Raw genomic sequence first — 23,136 nt, 5'->3', positions numbered from 1 at the left:
TCTATCAAGGAAGGTTAAAGTAAAACAATTATATATGTATGATAAAACCAATAATAACTATCTATCAAGGAAGGTTAAAAGTAAAACAATTATATTTGTATGATAAAACCAATAAAAACTATCTATCAAGAAAGGTTAAAGCAAAACAATTATACTTGTATGATAAAACCAATAATAAATATCCATCAAGGAAGGTTAAAGTAAAACAACTATACTTGTATGATAAAACCAATATAATTTAGTATCGAAACAATGTTAAGATGTATATGCATAATTATGTAATATGATTTAGTGAATGGTTGCACAGTTTCCTTTAACAATGCAGAGTTTATTAGCTCACCTAAGGGAAGTAACTCTTGTTGACTATGTCGAGTTAAAAAAATTTACTATCTGATATCACAATATGTGTTGATTAAATACCAATCACACATGTAGATCAAATTATTAACCTTGATAAAGAACAATTCTTGGCTATTTCATCATTTCCAAAATATAGACTGGGTCTCACTGGTCAGGAAATGTACAGAGATCTTTTCTTTATAAAGATTTTGTTTAAACTGTCATTGAATTAAAACTCAAAGAAGCTCAATTACAATCTAACTAAAAATGCAATATTTACCCGTCTTCTTTTTGGTGGCACTCCTTGAAGATAAACATCACTATGTGGCCGTTGTTGAGGTTGGTTCCTCTGTTTTTCTATATCTTGTGTTATAACTTCTACCCATTCCTGAAATATAATATATATTTCAAAAAACTTTCCTGATTGTCCTTTGAATTTAGAAATGTTCATTATCTGTTCATAGGGCTTTCAAATAACAAACTTATTGGAGCTATTTGTTAGACTTGGTGCTCAACTGTTCAGTAAGAAAAGGGACATGACTCTGTAAAAATGTAATTTTTCTGCAATTTGTTGACATATTATTCCGACTAATAGGATTTTAAGTCTACAGTACACCCATAATTAATCTGTAGTTAAAGGGTAGTTAGCAACTGTTAAAAATCCAAGATGTCAGCCATGGAGACATATATATCACTTAGCTAATTTTCATTACCCAGAATCTCTGGCAATCAAAAATGGCTGTTTGAAAATGATGTATCTAAAAGTAAACAAGTTTCAGAAGAGTTTAAACATACATTATTTTATAAACCTAAAGCTTGACAAATTATTAGTACTCTGATAATCAGTACATCAAAAATTGCCTTTTTTCTGTTATTTTCAGGAGTAAAATGGATGTCCAGTCTATAATACAACGACTAGTTCTCTACATTACTCATTTCTAACACTTAATGGAAGTTTTACTCAGATTGCCAGTCCAGTATATCAGACTGGTTTTCAATAATCAATATTCCTGCACATTTCTGATACTTACAGGTGGAACAACAGATTGCCAGTCTCCATTAACAGTCTGTGCCCCTGATGGGGATGGATGATTTTCAGCTGGAGCTGGAGGCTTACTGTTACCATTTGCTGATGCTGCTCCTTTCACTTCACTCACAGGAGGTGTCCTTTGGTTGTCAACTTCAATCTGAAATATTTTCAAATAATCATAAAATTCAGTCTATAAACATGTAACAAACAACAAAAGAAAATTAACATAAAGGTACCATCAAACATGTTCCAAGATACCAGTAAATAGGCAACAAACTTGTCAGGTTATTAACAATGCACCTTAGAAGAACCAAAAAGCTTAAAGAAAGTCAATAAATGGAAGAAAAATGAATCAATATCCCGAGCAAATGATCTGAAGTGAGCAAAAATAACAATCAAGAGGGCCAAGATGGCCCTACAATGCTCACCTGACTCAACCGAGCAATTACTTAGACAAACATCTTGACCAAGTTAACAACATTTTCTATTTTTAGCTCATGACCTAGTTTAACATCTAAAATGACCCATTTTGACCACGTCCAAGCAATTACCTAGACAAGCATCCTGACCAAGTTTGATGATGATTGAGGCAAAAATGTGACCTCTAGAGCGTTAACGAACAAATGTGGACGGACAACGGACATTAAACGATCCTAAAAGCTCACCCTGAGCTACCTCAGGTGAGCTAAAAAGCATTCAAATTTTAAATCAAATCTAATCATTGTTTGTTGACTTACAGCTGACGCTCCAGGTGACGAAGACACGGGTGAACTTGTCTCCATTGGTTCCACTTCTCTTTTCCTTTTCTCCTGGCGTGATGGAACACTAACCCTTTTAGGTGAAGGTGCCCTTATAGGTGATGAATCTCTCTTCGACCCTGACCCAGACGATGGAGTAGATGACTTTGAAGCAGTTTTTTTCACCTCGCTAGTTTTCTTTGCGGCTTGTGATGACGAGGCTCCAGCAGACGGTTGCCCAACCTCTTTATATACAAGATAATGTGAGATTTCACCTTCAGTTACAATAATTGTTGGAATGAACTGACTGATCTGACGGTTTGTCATGGCTGCCATCCAATCTTGTATAAATGGGTTTACACCTGTAGTTAATGATTGCTGAAAAATAAAGGAATTGCCATACATGATAACAGAAATGGCACTAAACAAAGAAATAAAAAGATTTTTACAATTCAATAATATTTCAAAATTGATCCCTTTTTTCAACTTAATTTTATAACTCACAAAGAGAGTTTCCAATGTAGAGAATTTTTTCAAAACAAGAAGCTTTTCAAGCTTCCTTCTTAATTTATAAAATTTATTTTCAAGTACTTTCTTATGTAAATGAATAGATTACAAATAAAAAAATTTGTTTAACCTAATTTCATTATTCATAATAATTATATTATTTCTTTAAATACATGTACATCTTGTTAAATTATTGACTTAGTTTTTCAAAGACTTTTTTGCATGCCTCAAACTCATGGAATTCAAAATTAACAAGCTAAGTAAGCTCTTTTGTTTCATACAAAAAAATCTTTTTCTTCAGACTTTAAAGTTGCAACTTCAAAAGCAACAGACATACAAGTTTAACATAAATAAAATGTATTACCAATCTTTGTGAGACCATACGTTCAACATTCTGCATTCCCCCTAGACATCTGCTGCTCAGTATAAACAACTCAGACAACAATCTCCTTACACATGCATACAGATCCTGGCCAAAATGTACATCCCCATCTATAAAAACAAATGATAACATTGCTAAAATTTAACCCTACAAGCACAAGTGATTCATATAGAAGACTTATGTCTCCAGTAGAGTCAGAAATGAATTACTTTTTGGAAACTACAACAGAACATCAAACAAGAGGGCTATGATGGCCCTGAGGTCGCTCACCTGTATATAGCCCCCCGGAGCGGGGCCAGTTTAAGCCCCAGGGCTTTTATTTGAACAAACTTGGTAGACATCCATAAGCAGATATTTCATGCTAAACATCTAAGCTCTAGCTCATTGGGTTTTTTAAAAGAAGATTTTTAAGTTTTTACTACACACATATAGTTAAAAACAATGACATCCCTGGGGTGGGGCCAGTTTTGACCCCAGGGCTTTTATTTGAACAAACTTTGTAGACACTTACTACAAGATGTTTCATGCTTAATATCTAAACTCTAGCTATGGGTTTTTTCAAAGAAATTTTTTTAAGTTTTTACTATATGCATGTAGGCAAAATCAATGACCCCCCGGGGCGGGGCCAATTTTGACCCCAGGGCTTTTATTTGAACAAACTTTGTAGACACTCACTAGAAGATGTTTCATGCTTAATATCTAAACTCTAGCTATTTGGTTTTTTTCAAAGAAGATTATTTAAGTTTTTGCTATACACATATAAGGAAAATCAATGAGCCCCCCCGGGGCGGGGCCAATTTTGACCCCAGGGCTTTTATTTGAACAAACTTGGTAGACAACCATTAGAAGATGTTTCATGCTGAATATCTTAGCTCTAGCTCTTTGAGTTCTTTAAAAGAAGATTTTTTAAGTTTTTACTATATGCATATAGGGAAAATCAATGACCCCCTGGGGCGGGGCCAATTTTGACCCCAGGGCTTTTATTTGAACAAACTTGGTAGACACTCATTAGAAGATGTTTCATGCTGAATATCTTAGCTCTAGCTCTTTGGGTTCTTTAAAAGAAGATTTTTTAAGATTTTACTATATGCATATAGGGAAAATCAATGACCCCCTGGGGCGGGGCCAATTTTGACCCCAGGAATTTTATTTGAACAAACTTGGTAGACACTCACTAGAAGATGTTTCATGCCAAATATCTAAGCTCTAGCTCTTAGGGTTTTTTAAAAGAAGATATTTAAAGTTTTTTCTTTCGGTTGCCATGGCAACCAGAGTTCTGCATGGAATTAAATTCTTTGAACAATTTTTAAAGGTGACCACCAAAGGAACATTCCTGTGAAGTTTGGATGAAATTGGCTTAGTGGTTTATGAGGAGATGTCATTTAAAGTAAAAGTTTACGGACGGACGACGGACGGATGGACGCCGGACGAAAAGCGATCACAAAAGCTCATCCTGTCACTTTGTGACAGGTGAGCTAAAAACAGAACATTTTGCGGGAATAAAAAATAAAGCATATCTTGGGCATATTAGGCCAAGAGATTTATGCCAAAAGTAAAAGGTCAGATGATCAAGCAAACTGTTGCCAACATAAGAAGCTCCAATCAACTATAGAAATCATTTTTACAAGTACAACATTTTAATGAAGAAGGCATGTGGCCCAGTTTACCAAGCCAATAACCTACAGTTCTCTATCAAAAACAATCCTACAATCTTATCATGACAATTATCAATAATTATCAGGATAACAAATCAGAGAGTAACTTTTTTTCACTATCCACCAAATCATAAAATCATAAACTTCCTTCTAAATGTGTTGCCAAAATCAATAACCATTGGATCTGTGATAATGGAGTTTTCCAGTTTTTAGCAGTGAACAATTTAGCACCGTCTTCTAGGTCAACTGCTCACAAACAAAACCATGTTCCTTGTTAACCACTGACTATGTATTATCCTAGTGTAGCAAACTGGATAGCCAGTCAGTCAATTTACATTAAATTATAACACTTGAGGCATCTATTATACAACATGAACAAACACAGCAAATTGTAAAGGTGTTTTAATCTTACCTCTAGCATTCATTATAAGTGAGACAACATTGTAAAATTGCTGATTCAAGAAATGATTCAGTGTTGCTAGAAAGTCAATGTGTGGTCTTGGTTGTGTTGAATTCTGAAAACAAATATATTAAGATAAATAATCATATCAAGAATGTGGTCTTGGTTGTGTTGAATTAAAACAAATATATTTAGATAAATAATCATATCAAGAAAGTGGTCTTGGTTGTGTTGAATTAAAAACAAATATATTTAGATAAATAATCATATGAAGAAAGTGGTCTTGGTTGTGTTGAATTCTGAAAACAAATATATTAAGATAAATAATCATATCAAGAATGTGGTCTTGGTTGTGTTGAATTAAAACAAATATATTTAGATAAATAATCATATGAAGAAAGTGGTCTTGGTTGTGTTGAATTCTGAAAACAAATATATTAAGATAAATAATCATATCAAGAATGTGGTCTTGGTTGTGTTGAATTAAAACAAATATATTTAGATAAATAATCATATCAAGAAAGTGGTCTTGGTTGTGTTGAATTCTGAAAACAAATATATTTAGATAAATAATCATATCAAGAAAGTGGTCTTGGTTCTGTTGAATTCTAAAAACAAATATATTTAGATAAATAATCATATCAAGAAAGTGGTCCTGGTTGTGTTGAATTAAAAACAAATATATTTAGATAAATAATCATATCAAGAAAGTGGTCTTGGTTGTGTTGAATTCTGAAAACAAATATATTAAATAAATATTCATATCAAGAAAGTGGTCTTGGTTGTGTTGAATTCTGAAAACAAATATATTTAGATAAATAATCATATCAAGAAAGTGGTCTTGGTTGTGTTGAATTCTGAAAACAAATATATTTAGATAAATAATCATATCAAGAAAGTGGTCTTGCTTCTGTTGAATTCTGAAAACAAATATATTTAGATAAATAATCATATCAAGAAAGTGGTCTTGGTTGTGTTGAATTCTGAAAACAAATATATTTAGATAAATAATCATTTCAAGAAAAGAATTTCTATTAGAGGCTTGACTGTGTCATAGCTTTTTAGATATAGTAAAAACCGGACATGGTCGGGAAGGGAAACCTTACCGGATAAGCGAAAACTCCAAGAGGATATAAGGCATGGACATTCTTAACTTACTTAAAAAGGCCTGTGGGGGAGGGGGTAAATTAAAATTTATACTTTCTTGTGTATTTTGTATTCAAATTCTAACTTTTAGTTGATATCAATGTTTTGTTCATGACATGTGTAAAAATTAACAAGAGGGCCATGATGGCCCTGAAGTCGCTCACCTGTATATAGGCCCCCCGGAGCAGGGCCAGTTTAAACCCCAGGGCTTTTATTTGAACAAAATTGGTAGACATCAATTAGAAGATGTTTCATGCTAAACATCTAAGGTCTAGCTCATTGGGTTTTTTAAAATAAAATTTTTTTTTTTAAATTTTCTTTACACATATATTTAAAAACAATGACACTCCTGGGGCCTGGGCCAGTTTTTACCCCAGGGCTTTTATTTGAACAATCTTTGTAGACACTTACTAGAAGATGTTTCATGCTTAATATCTAAACTCTAGCTATTCAGGGTTTTTCGGAGAAGATTTTTAAGTTTTTGCTATACACAAATAAGGAAATCAATGTCCCCCGGGGCGGGGCCGATTTTGACCCCAGGGCTCTTATTTGAACAAACTTGGTAGATATCCATTAGAACATGTTTCATGCTAAATATCTTAGCTCTAGCTCTTTGGGTTCTTTAAAAGAAAATGTTTAAGTTTTTACTATATTCATATAGGAAAAATCAATGACCCCCTGGGGCGGGGCCAATTTTGACCCCAGGGCTCTTATTTGAAAAAGCTTGGTAGACATCCATTAGAACATGTTTTATGCTGAATATCTCAGCTCTAGCTCTTTGTGTTCTTTAAAAGAAGATTTTTAAGTTTTTACTATATGCATATAGGAAAAATCAATGACCCCCTGGGGCGGGGCCAATTTTGACCCTAGGGCTTTTATTTGAACAAACTTAGTAGACACCCATTAGAAGATGTGTCATGCTAAATATCTTAGCTCTAGCTCTTTGGGTTCTTTAAAAGAAGATTTTTAAGTTTTTACTATATTCATATAGGGAAAATCAAAGACCCCCTGGGGCGGGGCCAATTTTGACCCCAGGGCTTTTATTTGAACAATCTTGGTAGACACTCACTAGAAGATGTTTCATGCCAAATATCTAAGCTCTAGCTCTTTGGGTTTTTTAGAAGAAGATATTTAAAGTTTTTTCTTTTGGTTGCCATGGCAACCAGAGTTCTGCATGGGAACAATTTTCAAAGGTGACCACCAAAGGAACATTCCTGTGAAGTTTGGATGAAATTGGCTTAGTGGTTTATGAGGAGATGTCATTTAAAGTAAAAGTTTACGGACGCCGGACGGACGCCGGACGAAAAGTGATCACAAAAGCTCACCCTGTCACAAAGTGACAGGTGAGCTAAAAAAAAAAACACACCCAAAAAAACTAGAAGGGGTTTTTGTCATAAAAACATATGCCTCCCACATATGTTCTCTAACATTTGAATAGCAGAGTAAATATTTTACCACAGTTTCTTGTATTTCAGTCTGCATTGATTCTACCAGTTCTTCTACAGATGTGCGTATATTTTCTGGGCATGGTGTCAAGTCATTCAGAACTCTTGTTGAGATAAACTCTCTCAAGGGTCGCTGAACCTGGTTAAGTGGTGCTGGTGACCCATAGAACACAGAAATCAAGTCAGTGATTTGGAGATGAGACAAAATACAAGACATTATGTCATTGATGAAACCTGCAATATAAAAATATTAATTATTTATGTTTACATTACAAAATGTAACCAATTATCACCTTCTAACATTTACAACATGACATCTTTCAATAAAAAAAAATATTATAGGATCCAATGCCTCATTTTCATTTTTTGAGTTTAAAAATATCAAAATTAAATCCATTTAGCTTTGTTCTCATTTTCCAAGTCCATAAAAAAACACATTGTTATCAAAAGTTTTACATCATTCAAAATAATTTTTTTTAAATTCTATTTCACAAAGTGCCTAAAAACCCAGGACTGAATTTCATCTGCAAAGAACTTTTTTTTTCATATGAACAAGGTTCACTTAAAATGCTGAAAAAAAATGGTGGTGTGAAATGAAGAGGTAATCACATTTTATTATGTACAATACTGATTCTACTGGTTCTTACACAGCTGCAAAACCTATATTGGACTTGATAAGCACTCCACCAAAATAGTTTAATAGATGTGTAGTAGTCTGATAGAATTAAGCATTGTCCTCAACAATGTATACAAACCTCATTATATCATACTTCAGACTCAAGATCCTAAAAAAGCTTACTTGTACACTCAGAGAATATTATGGCCAAAGTTTTACAATTGAGTTACTTTGCTGGAGTTCAATATTGGAAAAGTTCACAATTCATTAATCAAGATTAATGCAAATACTGAAAAGAAAAAAAAATTGTGTTATTTTGCTGTTAGAAAATAAATATACCAACCTTCCCCTTGTGGAATTCCATAGTTTTGTCCTAAATCTGACAAGAATTCTGCTATTGTTTGTCTTGGTGCCTGGCCCACGGCTGCTTGTGACATGTAACCTGTTATACCACTGACAAGCTGTGTGAAAGCTTCATCACTGATAGCTCCTGCTGATTGGGTACCAGTCTGTTGCTGAGAGCCAGTAGTAGTGGCATTACTGGACTGGTTACCAGGTTGTTGACCTTGCTGCTGACCCTTGAAAAATAAATTAATATAGTTTCCTCACATGAAAGGATCCAACGTTCCTATCAAGATTCTAACTCATGGTGGTGAGGGGCAAGTGGTTTGAAGTCAATGACTAACCACTCGGCCACATCACTTCATTAAGTACAATGCTGAAACCTGTAACTGTAAAGATTTTATCGCACGTCTGCAATTAAGTACTTTGTGAACATTGGCCAGATTAAATTTGAAATATATTAAAGTAATTTCCTTAATCATTCAAAATGATTCCATTATATTTCTACTTACAGCAGAAGACAACATTGTTCTCAACATCTGTACAAACTGAGGTTCAGAACCCCCTGTGCTCCCTTGTGTCCCACTTGTTGCTGGTGTTGACCCCTGTCCAGGTGTACCTGTTGTGTTTGAGGCTTGCTGGGCTTGTTGTGGTCTTGCACCTGGCATATTCTGTCTTGGAGTTCCAACCCTGAATCTCATTCCTGCAAAAATTAAAATTTTCATTTTTTTATATATTTTTATTAAAAACTGTATTACAACACATATAATTCAAGATCTATATCGTATGAAGCAGCAATTCAATATTCTTCAACAACAAACTTCATTCTACTAACAAAACAAAATTGAAATTGATATAAATAAATTCATGAAGTTATGAGAATCCTTTTCTCATGATTATTTTGTTCAGAAGTATTTTATTTCTTTTAAACTTTATAAATTTTACAAAACTATGTAATGTCACATCTATCTTAAACTTTAACTCGCTGAATTCTGTCATTAACTTCAGCTTTCATTTTCCGCAATTTCCAATTTACCAATTTTGGGCATATCTAAATGAAAATTTTGAGTTAGTCATCCAGCAATATAGAGCCTGTCCAGACTGCACTGTATATTGGTGGCTTAAACTAATCACTCTCTTTACAAGCCGGTTGTTTTTACATGAAACATGATTAAACTCTAGCATGAATACCTTGCATGAATGGCATCTGACCACGAAACATACCACCCAACCCAACAGGGAACCCTGGCATTCCACCAAGCTGGAATGTGGCACCAGGAGCGCCGATACGAATCCCAGTAGGTCTTGGGTCACTTCCTGTTGTAGAAGATGCTGGAGTTCCTGAAGTAAGAACAAATATAATTCATGCATTGATTTTGCCATATAAATGGTGGTGTATTAAAGAGAATAAGTCAATGTCAGGGTTATATGGCAACTTTACAGGATTACATAAGTTGTCCTTCCATGCATTAGTTTGTTTTTCTGTTGTTGTTTTTTTAAGCTAATTTTATCACATTTTGGACATATCTCGGCTGTCAGTCTAACCAAAAGGCTTTCCTTATTAACTAACCAATAATTACTAATTTCTCCAAAAGTGACTGACTACTAATCCAACATGAATTTCTGAATTAGACTTAATAGTGGAGATCGCTTGTCACAAATTATGTCTGTAATGAGCATACAACTAATAGAACCTCTGACATTGTTTTCTTTCCTTTAAATGGTCTGACTGTCATATTGTAACAATGTTTTAGATGGCAATTACCTAACAATTATTCCCAAATATTCAATTGTTTGAAACAATTTTGCACAAATGACTTAAAACTTATCAAAATCATTTAATTGAATTATGAAATATGTACACATACTTACAACCAAAGCATATGGTTTATTTTTAGTTTTTATCTTATTTCCACATGTAAACACATGTCTTGCTGTCTTGAACCAAAACTGATATTTCCAAAAGTTGACTTCACTACAGAGTTATATGTGAGGGTTCAGCAAGTAACCTAAAATCTACTAATTTCAAATTCTACCAAAACAGATTTAACATCATTATCAAATTACCTGTGGCAGTTGTGGGTGTGGCAGTTCCTGATGCTTGGGCACCTGATGGTTGAGGTCCCCCTATGAGACCGGACATCAAATTGCTCACCATGTCAGCCAATGCTGTTTCTGTGTTCTATAACGTAAGTTTCAAAAAACAAGCTTTTCATACTGAGTCCACAAAATGTAAATATTAATAGTTAACCTCATATTCTACTGTATTTATGTAACAGACTTGTTCTGTAATGGATTAGGGACAGTAGGGATATCAAATTCAAAGTATTAAAATTGAATAGTCAATAGTATAGAAACTAGGCTGACAGTAAGGCCCCCACGATTACACGTTTAAACGGATTCGTTTCGATTTTCATTCGAAAACGTTTACCATATTTTTTACCGTTTAATCGAAATGACCATATTATCTTACAAAATTTCTTAATCATTGCCGGTAATCATGGATTTTATCAATTCTTGTGGTTTATTTCAAAGTAAAAAACGGAAAATGGATGTTTACAGCCCTTCACACAGCTTTACCGTGCAAAATTGCTCGTGACATAATACATTTTTGGAAAATGTGTGCTGACTCAATCGTGATGAGCCCTGCACATTCTTTATTTGTACATGTATTAAAAATAGAAAGTAAATCATCATTTAGCGACTCAAATACATGGTGTATATAGTACATAAAGGTACCAAGGTTTAAACGGTATCGTTTCCGTTCTTAGCAATCGTGTAAACGTTTACAAAAAATTGTAAATGTGGGAGCCTTAGCTGACAGCAGAAATGAGGCTCATTAAGCCTAGACTTCATTCAATGGGACAAGGCTCTTAATATACTGGTGGCATAATTCTATCATTATAGAGGCCAATCTGACTGAGATATAGAAATAAAGACTTAATAGGGAATACTGATTTAACTGAAACCTCTTACAGAAATGTATTTTTTATAAAACAATGAATAATAAATAAACTTTACAGATGAGCTACACAACCTTTTTAAACTCTCAATAAAAGTAACTTTGTTATAAATAATTACTGAAAACCCTTGAACATAGAGTAGTTATGGGGCCAGGAACAGTTTATTCTTATTCAACACTTCCTTAAAGCATAGAAGTAAACCTGCTTACTCATTAGGTTATAATCCAGAAATTAAGGCTTACAACAATAAATCTTATCAATTTATAACTAAGTACAAACCTGAGGTCCACCAGTTTGATTGATGATACCTCTAGCATGTTGTGATAGGAAATATCTGGATGAACATGGTAGATATTGGTCCACTGGGCTGATATTCTGTGCTAGACCTGGCATTCCGGGCACGACAAATGCTGCAGCACGAGGGGCACCTGGTGTCTGAGTCCCCGATGTACTGCTAGGTGTTGATACTCCAGTAGAAGTCTGGGTACCAGATGCACTAGTTGGTGTGGCTAAAATGATATAAGATGTGTCAACATTGTGTGCCTGTTTACAAAATTAAAGCACCAAGTAGTTACACTCTCAATACTAACAGTAAAATGATTGTTGTTTTTTACACCAGATGCTTTATTCATCTAAACTAAAACTGAATTAAAACAAACTCTAAAATACTAGATTCTAGTAATAGTTTACAGATAAAGGATTTGGCACTGCCATTGCATAATCAGATACAGTTGACTCTCGGTAACTCGAAATCCAAGGGACTGGGCATTTTACTTCGAGAGAAATGGAATTCGAGAAACGTGGAACTGCCGCCATTACGTTGACATTCGTACATGTATATGCATGTGCCCGATTAAATGTGCAAAGAAGTAGGTTTGTTATTGTTGTTAGCTGCAATGCTGCAATATTTAACCGTTGAAATGACGGTAAATCACTTACAACTACAAATTATAAATGAACAAAAATATATCTATTAAAATTTAATACATGTATATCAATAGTGAAACATATACACACAATTACATGTATATTTGATTTAATTGATCATCGGACGAAAACGAAAGTAGCAACTATCATGAACCGGAAGTACAAATAAATGTATGCAAAATGACGGAACATTAATTATACAAATGTCATTTACGTTGGTAACACACATCAATACCTAGGCTGTTATTTGACTAACACCCGTCAGACTGGCAGGAGTCAACGTTCTTAAAGAAATGTAATCAAATTTTAATTTAGTTATCTAACTGTTAAAACCAATTAAGTGCTGAAACGGATTAAAGCCACTTATACGACGTGTTAATAATACATATGATGACCGGCAATTAAAAAATAATTACTATGAAACGTGTAAATCACGAGTGACAACATCACACCATGATGTCGCCGACCTTTGATCAGTCGGCTGATTTCACACTTCGACTAATTGAGATGAAAATATGTTGGACTTTAATTGACGGGACCAAATTTTCTTTTCGACTAAACAGGAGTCTCGGTAAGTCAAAATTTGACCTAAGCGGAGTTAAAATACAAAGATAAAGAAGGAAATTTGACGGGACTTTAGAAATTCTTCGACTTACGCGGAATTTTGAGTAAAGCGATTTTGACTTATTGAGAGTCAACTGTACTTTGGAACGCATGCCAGAGTTAACAGCATAAAAATTCTACCAAGAAGGCTTTTTACTCAAAACAAAGATATCATCATTGTAATACGCAAAATTTATACATAGTAAGTATAATATTCACCAAAGGTTTGAGTACCACTGTTGGCTGGTATCCCATTGGCTCCTGCAGTCTGGGTACCAGACTCGTTCCTCTGCATACCTGGAGGTCGCACAATACGAGGTCCTAATCTGATGCCCATTGGCATACCTGGAGCAGACATTCCCATCATACCAGCGGGACCTTGACCTATATTGATTTGCATTCTTTGTGGTTGGCCTTGACCTTAATAAGACAATTTATCAGCAATAAAGTAGATGTAAATGAAACCAACATGTTGACAATAGCTTTATATATGTCATAAATAAGGAAATCAGCTGTATCAAAAATGAAACTTTTATCTATTTGAATTAGTTCCATATAGCACACATCAAATACAGTAAGATAAAAAACTTTTTAAGTCTTTATGTTAATCTTTGGCTTGTAGAAGTTTTAAATAATATTTAAGCAAGCTATTATAAATTAGGAGTGTTCCTGAATTTATCAGTACTGACATGTTATTCTTTACAAATACTTGCCAACTTCTCCACATAGCTTAACTAAATAATAAAGAATGCTGTATGAACAGCAGTAGTCATAATATCTTTTAGGCTTAGATTAAATCTCAATCGGTACTAAATTCTCCTAGCTATAGTATTACTGCAATCAATAAAGCAAGTGAGCTTCTGATGATGTGTGGCCATCTTTATAAATTCTTAATAATATAATATTTATTAAATAATATATAGCCAGGACCCCAGGACTTACCTGTTTGACTGACAATCTGTTGCACAAGACTCTGTATAAAGTTTGGTGGCAAGATTCCTCCCTGTCCTTGATCAGCCCCTTGCTGGCCATCAGGTGGTGCTGTAGCCGGACTTCCTGTCTGGGGAGGGGCAGGGACATTGGTTGTACCAACTGACCCAGCTGTATTAGAAAAAGTACATGACAAACTCATCAGAATCTTTCTAAAAATGGATTTTATTTAAAAATATGTTTGTGCCCATAAAAATTGTTTAATCTAACTTTGTTTTTACACTACACAGTTTTGTAACATTGAAAAAAGTTTCTTGGAACACGTTATAAAATATGAAAAAAAAGGATTAAATAGTCGAAAGAAACCTCATATGTCCTTCCATAATATATAGAGATAAGAAGAAACCCAAGTAGAACCACCTAACTTCAGTAAGCTAGAAAGAGACCTTTCTCATGTTCCTGACAGGATTTGAACCCACAGATGCGTGGAGTAAAAAAATTTAAGGTCAATAAGCGTCCAATAGCTCTTGTAGGTGTGACAACAACACAATTAACATCAATTTCACCAGCGTGTAATAATACATAACATACCTGTGCTATCAGTCTCAGATGTATGGGTTGTTTGAACACCATTCTCGTCTGTGGTCACAACTTCAGCAGAGATACTGTTCACTGTCATACTATCTGGTCCCATCTCCACAAAAACATACGGGTTATCAGGAGTGCCATCCCCTTGCCTTAATCCCTTTGATATGGATAAAAACAGAAATTATCATTGATATAAATGAAAACAGAGGAGTTATCATTACCCTAACTTTGTAAACCTCTAATATTTCAAAAACATTTTTTTATTTCCTTAACCTGCTGACCTTGCATACTTTAAAACTGGTTAATTAATGTTGCATTAATTTTAGATAATATTCGTGAATCACTTTCTTTGTAAATTCATAGTTATCATGAATAACTAAGCTAGCCAGAAATTGCAAATATCTTTTTATATTCAGCAACACTTTCAAATTTCTACATTTTGATGGTGCATAGTCATATGTACATGAAAAAGAAAAATACTTTTTTGGACATAAAGCATAAATTTTGACTATACAAATTTTTAAGTATTCTACTGTAACTGACAAAGCTTGCTTAAAAAATTTGAGATTAAAAATTCAGATTGCATGGATGCTAAGACAGACCATCTATAATATTACCTCAGCAAATCATTTTTGTTGTAAGTATTCAAAGAATTTAAATGTTACCTGTCCAACACTGAAAATTAGCCAAAAATTCACTACAAAAAAATGGATTTTTACAACACTTTACTTTCTTTCTAAACAAAAATACTTTCATCAAAATAATGTTACAGAATTGGAAATTTATTTACATTCCTGTAATATAACAAGAGATTTACCTGTCCAAGAACATTCTGAAGCCCAGCTGACATCTGTTGTGTGATTCTCTGCATTTCTTCATTACTTATTCCAGCATCATGCTGGGCACCAAAACTGCTGGTAGGTGGCTGAGTTCCGGCGGCTTCATTTGACTGGGTACCTGTTGTAACTGTAGCTGGCTGTGGACCAGTGCTGGTTCCAGTAGTTGTAGTAGAGGATGCTAGTCCACTAACTGAGCTTGGAACCGCCACCTACAACAACAAATAAGTTACCAATCAAACTTAACCATGAAAAACTTTAATAAAATGAGGCAGGCATACATTAAAGCAAAACAATTAATATTTAATATACAGCCAATTACAGGTGGGGGGGATTGAAATACAAATTATATTTACAATACTTAAGGACAAATCTAATACAAGATACAAACAACAGCTGGCTGCAAACAATAGCTACAGCCAGTAGTACAAACAATAGCTACATGCAGTAGTACAAACAATAGCTACAGCCAGTAGTACAAACAATAGCTACAGGCTGTAGTACAAACAATAGCTACAGGCTGTAGTACAAACAATAGCTACAGGCTGTAGTACAAACAATAGCTACAGGCTGTAGTACAAACAATAGCTACAAGCTGTAGTACAAACAATAGCTACAGGCTGTAGTACAAACAATAGCTACAGCCAGTAGTACAAACAATAGCTACACGCAGTAGTACAAACAATAGCTACAGCCAGTAGTACAAACAATAGCTACAGGCTGTAGTACAAACAATAGCTACAGCCAGTAGTACAAACAATGGCTACAAGCTGTAGTAAAAACAATAGCTACAAGCAGCAGTACAAACAAAAGTTACAGTTAGTAGTACATACAATAGCTACAGTTAGTTTTGAGAAAGTGGTATTTCATGACAGGTAATTTCAAACCAAGAATTTCAACCCTATTAAGCGTTCAAATGCTAAGGTGTAATGGTAGTCTTTAGAGACCACTTTTCTTTATACAGATTTTCTTTCAAGGCACAGTATTTAATTCAAAGTAATTTCATGTGTGATAGGATTACAACAAGAAACATGTTTGATTCCATACTGTTCATATATGTTATTTGGGGAAAAAAGACACTCATTCAAAAGATTTTACCGAAAATTGCTCAACTTCAGTGCGCCTGAAATGTGGGTTCATCACACTACCTCAATGACTAAAAGTTGGGGACTCTAAAAAACATCTTAATGAAATGACTTTGCTAACAGATGGATAGCTGACCCACTGGGTGTATAAACAATTTAGAGGGTATAGGCTTTTTTGCAAACATCTACTTGAAATAAACATGAAGCCTAAAATAAATCTCTAAAGTTCAAGTCATAATTGGCTAATAAACAAGAATGCTTCAATAAAAACCTAAGCAAAAACAAGACTATTATTCCTTGCAGCTTATATGTATGTTTAGGTAAATTTTTAGAGAAAAAGGGACTAGGTGACTTCTAGGTAAAAAGAGTTCACAGAAAATCATATTGTATATACAAAATATTTCTTTAACAATTGAAAGCTAATTACAAACCTACACTACCAGGATAGAATCAGACAAGTCCTACCAGGCACAAAACTGTATACTGGTAACACAATTCCAGTACTTTGATATTAAAATCTTCAATACTTTCTGACAGACTGTTTTAAGGCTACACATGCCCATCCAACAAATTTATCTATGTTTTAAATATGATATGTTAAATGATATCTCATTGTGCATGTTCTATGTAACCTTACACTATGAAACCTTACCTTGATACATAATTTGTAACATATTTATAATTACAGTGTAATATTTTGTAAACAACTGATTTCATAAAAAATATTGATCAGAATTTTCATTTCTGTCAGGCCTCTAACAGGCTTTGATCAGAACAAATTTTCTTGCCCACATGATTACACAGTATTACAGTAACATCTATTAACAATTCTTACTGAGGGTGCCTGAGTTGTGTTTGTGGGCACCTGTGAGGCTCTGTTAGCAGCAAATTGGCGGCGAATTAATCGTGGACTGCCCCCAACTTGTATCTGAGCCTAAAAATAAACCTCAACCTATATATGTATATCTATAAACTTAACAAAAACATATATGTGTATTAGCCTAAAGGCTTAAAAGTTAATGTAAAGAAAAACAGTACAAGTCAAAGACTTAAGCATTCATGTAAACAAATAAGGTACCACTTATACCTAAACATTCATGTACACAAAAAAACAGTACATCTCAAAGGCATATATAGTTATGTATACAAAAGCAATACAACTTGAAGAGAAGTTTTCATGTTAAAAAAAAAACAACAAAAAAGACATCATTTGGGGACTTAACAAGAGCTGTCCGTAAGACAGCGCGCTCGACTTTTTTATTGCTTGCCAATAAAAAAAGTTTTTGCAGTAAAAGGCAATACAAGAATCTCTGTATTTTTAAAGTGAACAATGGCCATGAGCATTAAGATATTTAGTGAAGAATTATTTTACTGAATTGTGTGATACCCTTGAACACTGCAGGTTCAGTGGATAGGAATGAATTTTTTTAGATTTTTTAAGTTTTTTAGTGCTTGCCTATAATACAAAACATTGACAGTTAAGGGCCATAATTCAAATAAAATCTTTGACAGAATTACCTTCTCCTGGACATGTTTGGGAATCATGATTGTAAACAAGTATTCCAACTTTCAAATTAATATCTCAAACAGTTCAGTCAAAAAGTGGACTGGTACTAAAAACTTAACCAAGATTCTAAGTCGATAAAAGGCCTTAATTTTTAAAACAAATCCTTGACAGAGTTACCTTCTCTTGCGTACAGATGGGGGTAATGATGTGAAATAGCATTAAAAGTTTCAAAGCAATATCTCAAAGGGTTAAGGCAATAAGTGGATTTTACCCATATTCAATGTATTTTCTAAGTCAAAAAGGGGCATAATTCTGTCAAAAACCTTGACAGAGTTATGTCCTCTTGTCTGTTGATGAAGGTCGTGATGGTAAACAAGTATGGTCAGTTTCAAAGCAATACCTCCAATGGTTTTGAAATAAAGTGAGGTGGTACAAAAAACTTAACCAAGCTCAATACACTTTCTAAGTCAAAAAAGGGCCATAATTCTGTCAAAAACCTTGACAGAGTTATGTACTCTTGTCTGTAGATGGAGGTTATGATGGTGAACAAGTATGGTAAGTTTCAAAGCCATACTTGTAATACTTCTGAAATAAAGTGGGGTGGTACGAAAAACTTAACCAAGGTGTGACGCCAACGCCGACGCCGGGGCGAGTAGGATAGCTCCCCTTTTCATAGAAAAGTCGAGCCTAAAACCAATTAAAAAAAAATTACCAATCATGACTATTGGCAAATTTTACCAACATTTTAAGTCTAAAATAACAAACTTTAACTGATTGAATACAACTTTGCAGCCTTTTTTGTTTTCAAATACAGGTACAACATGTGCATCTACCTGTATCATTTTAATCATTAATGATTCACTCTAAGTCAAAAATACGTATGTACAGACAATTTTACTCTATAGCACAGTGATCTGCATGTGCCATTAATATATAATATTCTTACCATATTCACATATTCAGCATAGTCAAACAGATTTTGTTCCATGTTTATATAGGTACCATCAAATATTATTACTCTCAATTTTGACAAAGATTGAAAGAATATACATGTATCATTAGTCTATATTTTTCACTTAGTACAGAAATGTTAAATCTCTTTTATTTCATATGGTTAAATCCTTTTTGCAAAGAGTCTGCTATATACACATGTATATTTTCAATATAAGAAAGAAAATAAAATGAGAATAGGAGTCTAAATCATGACATACCTGTACAGGTATAGCCTGTTGAATGACAGCTGTGTGAGGTTGAGCAATGGCAAGGGTCACGTATAACTGTCGTGGTCGGTTCTGTCCCAGGTCTACCATCAGGTCACTGATTGCGTGATAAGCGTGACTGACCGCATGCATTGCTTCCGGTACCATGTTACAAACCCTCTGGTTCTCTCGTTGCTCCTATAATATACGGTACATATTGTCACCTTAGTGCAGTAATAGGTTAATTCCAATAAAAATAATATAAGGAGTTAACCTGTTACTGCACTTATGTGACAATATACAATCTTCTGAAAAATTAAAACAAAGATAACAACCATATATACAATATTATATGACATATTGTTATCTAAAATGCAACAATAGGTTAACTCCTATACAATCATATAAGGAGTGAATTGTTACTGCATTAAGGTAATGATATATTCTATATAAACACAAATGACTGTAAATATACAAATTAGGGAGCTTCTAAGACCAAATGGTTAAAGCAACTTTTTTCATTATTTTTAAATCACTTGTGCTGCATTACTGTGGGGAAAAATCCTGCCATAACTATGGGGCTTAATCCTGAATTTCACCCATAAAATAAGTAACTCTCTCAAAAATCTTTCATTTACAGGAGTTTAAGTGTCAACCTGTAGCACTTGGTACAAGTCAAAGTTTTTAGCACTGAGATACTGTAACATTCCCATTTAGAAAAAATGACAAATGGCTTGTATCCAGTAAAAATTATCACATGATTATTTTGCTACATGGTGACATTGCTACATTTGAAATTTTCAAGAGTTAAAGTGACATTATGCTCATATTTTCATAGTCAAGTTGAGCTGAATTGACTTTAAATTTCAAAAGATTGACTGTCAAAATGGTGTTTGACCAACAGTGGATATTGGAAAATGTTAAGGATAAAATTATAAATCTGCCTAAAATATAAAAAGACTGCCGCACTCTTTTTTATAAACTAAGCGCTATAGGTAAATTCTAATGGATATTTACAAAAATTTTGTTTGGATCTGTGTGTTATTTATTTTTTATGCGAACTTAATTATTAAATTAAAAGGAACTATTGCAAAATGAAAACTTATTTTGATCTTCACCCGTTCACTCACTATATACCCTTGGAAGGGCATAATATCACTTTAAAGAAGGTAACAGCACACTCTAACAATTAAAATAAAGTAACTGACCACTTCAGACTCATCACAATGAAGTTATGTGTTAGCTAGTCTGGCACAATGCCAGTGGTATACACCTATTACAATTAGTGCTATCATTAACTTAATAAATGATAATATAACAGTAAAAGACTAATTGCACACTTGAATCTTTAAAGAAATTGTCAGAAAACTCTTACATTTTCATTCATTTCTCCATCATCTTGAACAATTCTAGTAAATCGTTCTATATGTGGCTGTAATCTTCTGTTTAATTCGTTCACTTCTACCAACACCTCACCTAATGCACTCACGTTAGGCCTTCTGTAATAATTTGTTTAAAACAATATTAACAAAATTATACAAGAAATCATACAGGGAAATTTAAATACATTTTATATGTGGCTATTAGTTTTAGATGATTAAGTTCTTAGCAAGAAATGTAAATATATTAACATATAGTCATTTTTTTCAATTAAAATATTAAAATATATCTTTTAGCTATTTTTTGTAAAATCGCAGACTCAAACCTTCATTCCTTATGCAAAAAGCAGTCTAAACATATCTAAATTAAAGATGGATGTACAAAATGCATGGGTACTACCTTCCTTTTTGGACAGGAGAACTTAAAACTTACCATGAATGATTTATACACAAAAATTAAAGATTCAAACTAAAATGTGATGGACATAAATTATATAAAAAATGTAAGGACATACACTGGGCCACGTGGCTGCTGACTGCCATTTTGTTGCTGTGTACTATTTGATTGGTCAGTTGAGGATGTTTCTGTGCCCTGATTGGCTGTTGGGCTGCTCCTTGCAGAGCCTTGTGTAGACCCTGGTTCTGTACTTGATGGTGTGGCTCCACCTGTTTGACTGCTACTAGGTTCTGGATTTATACATTATACAAACTGTAAATCATGACAAGAGATGATCAAATACAATACATACAACATGTGTGTCTGTGAAAATTATTTTAATCATCATTTAGTGGTTATTTTGCAATGAATCTTTGGTTTTAGACTCTTGAATAGAACTATGGTTGTCTGCAAATAAGTCATAGATGCGACATGAGAATCCACCAACATTACCATTAGCAGATGATGCATTGTGTTGAATCTGGAAGTTGTAGCCTTGTAGTGACAAAGCCCATCTTCTGAGACGTCCGTAGCAATTTTTGATGTTATCTGTATACAATGTACAAGAGTTGTTGGCTAAGTAGGGTCTGAAAGCTGCAATTCTTTTGTTAACCACTTGGTTAAGCCAAAAAACCAAAGATTTCTGTGAAAAATATATGCAATTTTAACAAAAGTAATCCCAAATTTATCACACATTGGAACTTTTGTGGAAATCAAAATACAAGTTGTTACCACTGGTATCAGATGTATCCATAGGAGATGGAACAGACTGTTTCTCTGTGTCTCTCTGTGTTTCCTGCGCTCCACTACTTCCTGCTGCAGGGACTGGTTCTGTGTTTGCTGTCTGTGTGTTGGATGCAGTGTTGTTTGTTCCCTCAGGATTCTGTTGTTTCAAAACAAAACACATTTTATATATCGACTCGGCACATTGAGAAATGCAAGCTTATACACACAGTGATGGTAACTTCAATACACACAATGGCCGTAACTACAAACAAGTACTGTGCTAATTGAAAAAGACACCACTTGTATTGTTTAATAACCTAGACCAATACTTTATCTGGTCTTAAATAACAACATTTCAGCATTTTGTCTTGTTAAATAATAACTGATTTCCAGGACTATAGCTGATGAACTTATAAGGCTAAACTAGAAATGTGTCCATAGGACACGGGTGCCCCCACCGCGCCACTGTTCTGTCAATCTTTTTACTAAGTCAAGGGAAGTTACTCTACAAATACTGGATAAATCCACAAGCAAAACCCTAGGTGCAAATCTGAAATATGCTGAGCAACCTGCCTATAGGTTAAATGACTATGTCAAATCCTTTTTGAGAAACTTGCGACACAAGTTGAAAATTGCAAAAAATTTTCTAAGTGAAGGGCAATAACTCTAAAAATACTAAATAAATCCAGACGAAAATACCTGGTGCACAACTGCACATGCTAATCAATATTCCTGTAAAGTAACATGACTCTAGGTCAAATACTTTTTGAGTTACCTGCGACACATGTTGAAAATTGCAAAATTTTACTAAGTCAAGGGCAATAACTCTGAAAATAATGAAAATTTCCAAACGAAAATACCCAGGTGCACAACTACAAATGCTGATCAACATTCCTGTTAAGTTTAATGACTCTAGGTCAAATACTTTTTGAGTTACATGCGACACAAGTTGAAAATTGCAATATTTTACTAAGTCAAGGGTAATAACTCTGAAAATACTTAAAATATCCAAACGAAAATACCCAGGTGCACAACTACACATGCTGATCAACATTCCTGTAAAGTTTCATGACTCTAAGTCAAATATTTATTGAGTTACATGCGACACAAGTTGAAAATTGCAAAATTTTACTAAGTCAAGGGCAATAACTCTGAAAATACTAAAAATATCCAGACGAAAATACCCAGGTGCACAACTACACATGCTGATCAACATTCCTGTAAAGTTTCATGACTCTAGGTCAAATACTTTTTGAGTTACATGCGACACAAGTTGAAAATTGAAAAATTTAACTAAGTCAAGGGCAATAACTCTGAAAATACTAAAAATATCCAGACGAAAATACCCAGGTGCACAA

At 33.9% G+C, this 23,136-nt stretch overlaps 1 protein-coding gene across 4 annotated transcripts in view; it reads right to left on the bottom strand.

Annotated features, from left to right (window-relative positions):
- The window catches only part of LOC132752953 (large proline-rich protein BAG6-like), a 35,448-nt gene that overhangs the window by 3,693 nt on the left and 8,619 nt on the right, over positions 1-23,136 (bottom strand). For 3 of the 4 annotated variants that reach the window (XM_060743366.1, XM_060743367.1, XM_060743368.1), the window contains exons 8-27: positions 21,785-21,935; positions 21,132-21,303; positions 20,613-20,736; positions 19,250-19,435; positions 17,367-17,465; positions 15,428-15,658; positions 14,614-14,767; positions 14,035-14,193; positions 13,312-13,512; positions 11,842-12,071; positions 10,667-10,781; positions 9,791-9,940; positions 9,112-9,302; positions 8,601-8,835; positions 7,652-7,875; positions 5,063-5,165; positions 2,978-3,105; positions 2,107-2,484; positions 1,371-1,526; positions 620-727 (exon numbers count right to left, since the gene is read on the bottom strand). In XM_060743366.1, coding sequence (XP_060599349.1) covers positions 620-727; positions 1,371-1,526; positions 2,107-2,484; positions 2,978-3,105; positions 5,063-5,165; positions 7,652-7,875; positions 8,601-8,835; positions 9,112-9,302; positions 9,791-9,940; positions 10,667-10,781; positions 11,842-12,071; positions 13,312-13,512; positions 14,035-14,193; positions 14,614-14,767; positions 15,428-15,658; positions 17,367-17,465; positions 19,250-19,435; positions 20,613-20,736; positions 21,132-21,303; positions 21,785-21,935 — 3,495 coding nt within the window. The remainder of the gene's footprint in view (positions 1-619; positions 728-1,370; positions 1,527-2,106; positions 2,485-2,977; positions 3,106-5,062; positions 5,166-7,651; positions 7,876-8,600; positions 8,836-9,111; positions 9,303-9,790; positions 9,941-10,666; positions 10,782-11,841; positions 12,072-13,311; positions 13,513-14,034; positions 14,194-14,613; positions 14,768-15,427; positions 15,659-17,366; positions 17,466-19,249; positions 19,436-20,612; positions 20,737-21,131; positions 21,304-21,784; positions 21,936-23,136) is intronic. The other variant, XM_060743369.1, reaches the window with a different exon arrangement.

This window comes from Ruditapes philippinarum, unplaced genomic scaffold (assembly GCF_026571515.1).
Source record: "Ruditapes philippinarum isolate M1 unplaced genomic scaffold, ASM2657151v2 ctg4536_1_1_1_1, whole genome shotgun sequence".
NCBI lineage: Eukaryota > Metazoa > Mollusca > Bivalvia > Venerida > Veneridae > Ruditapes > Ruditapes philippinarum.
The sequence above is the reverse complement of the archived record's forward strand: the minus strand, read 5'-3'. Positions and strand labels throughout refer to the sequence as shown.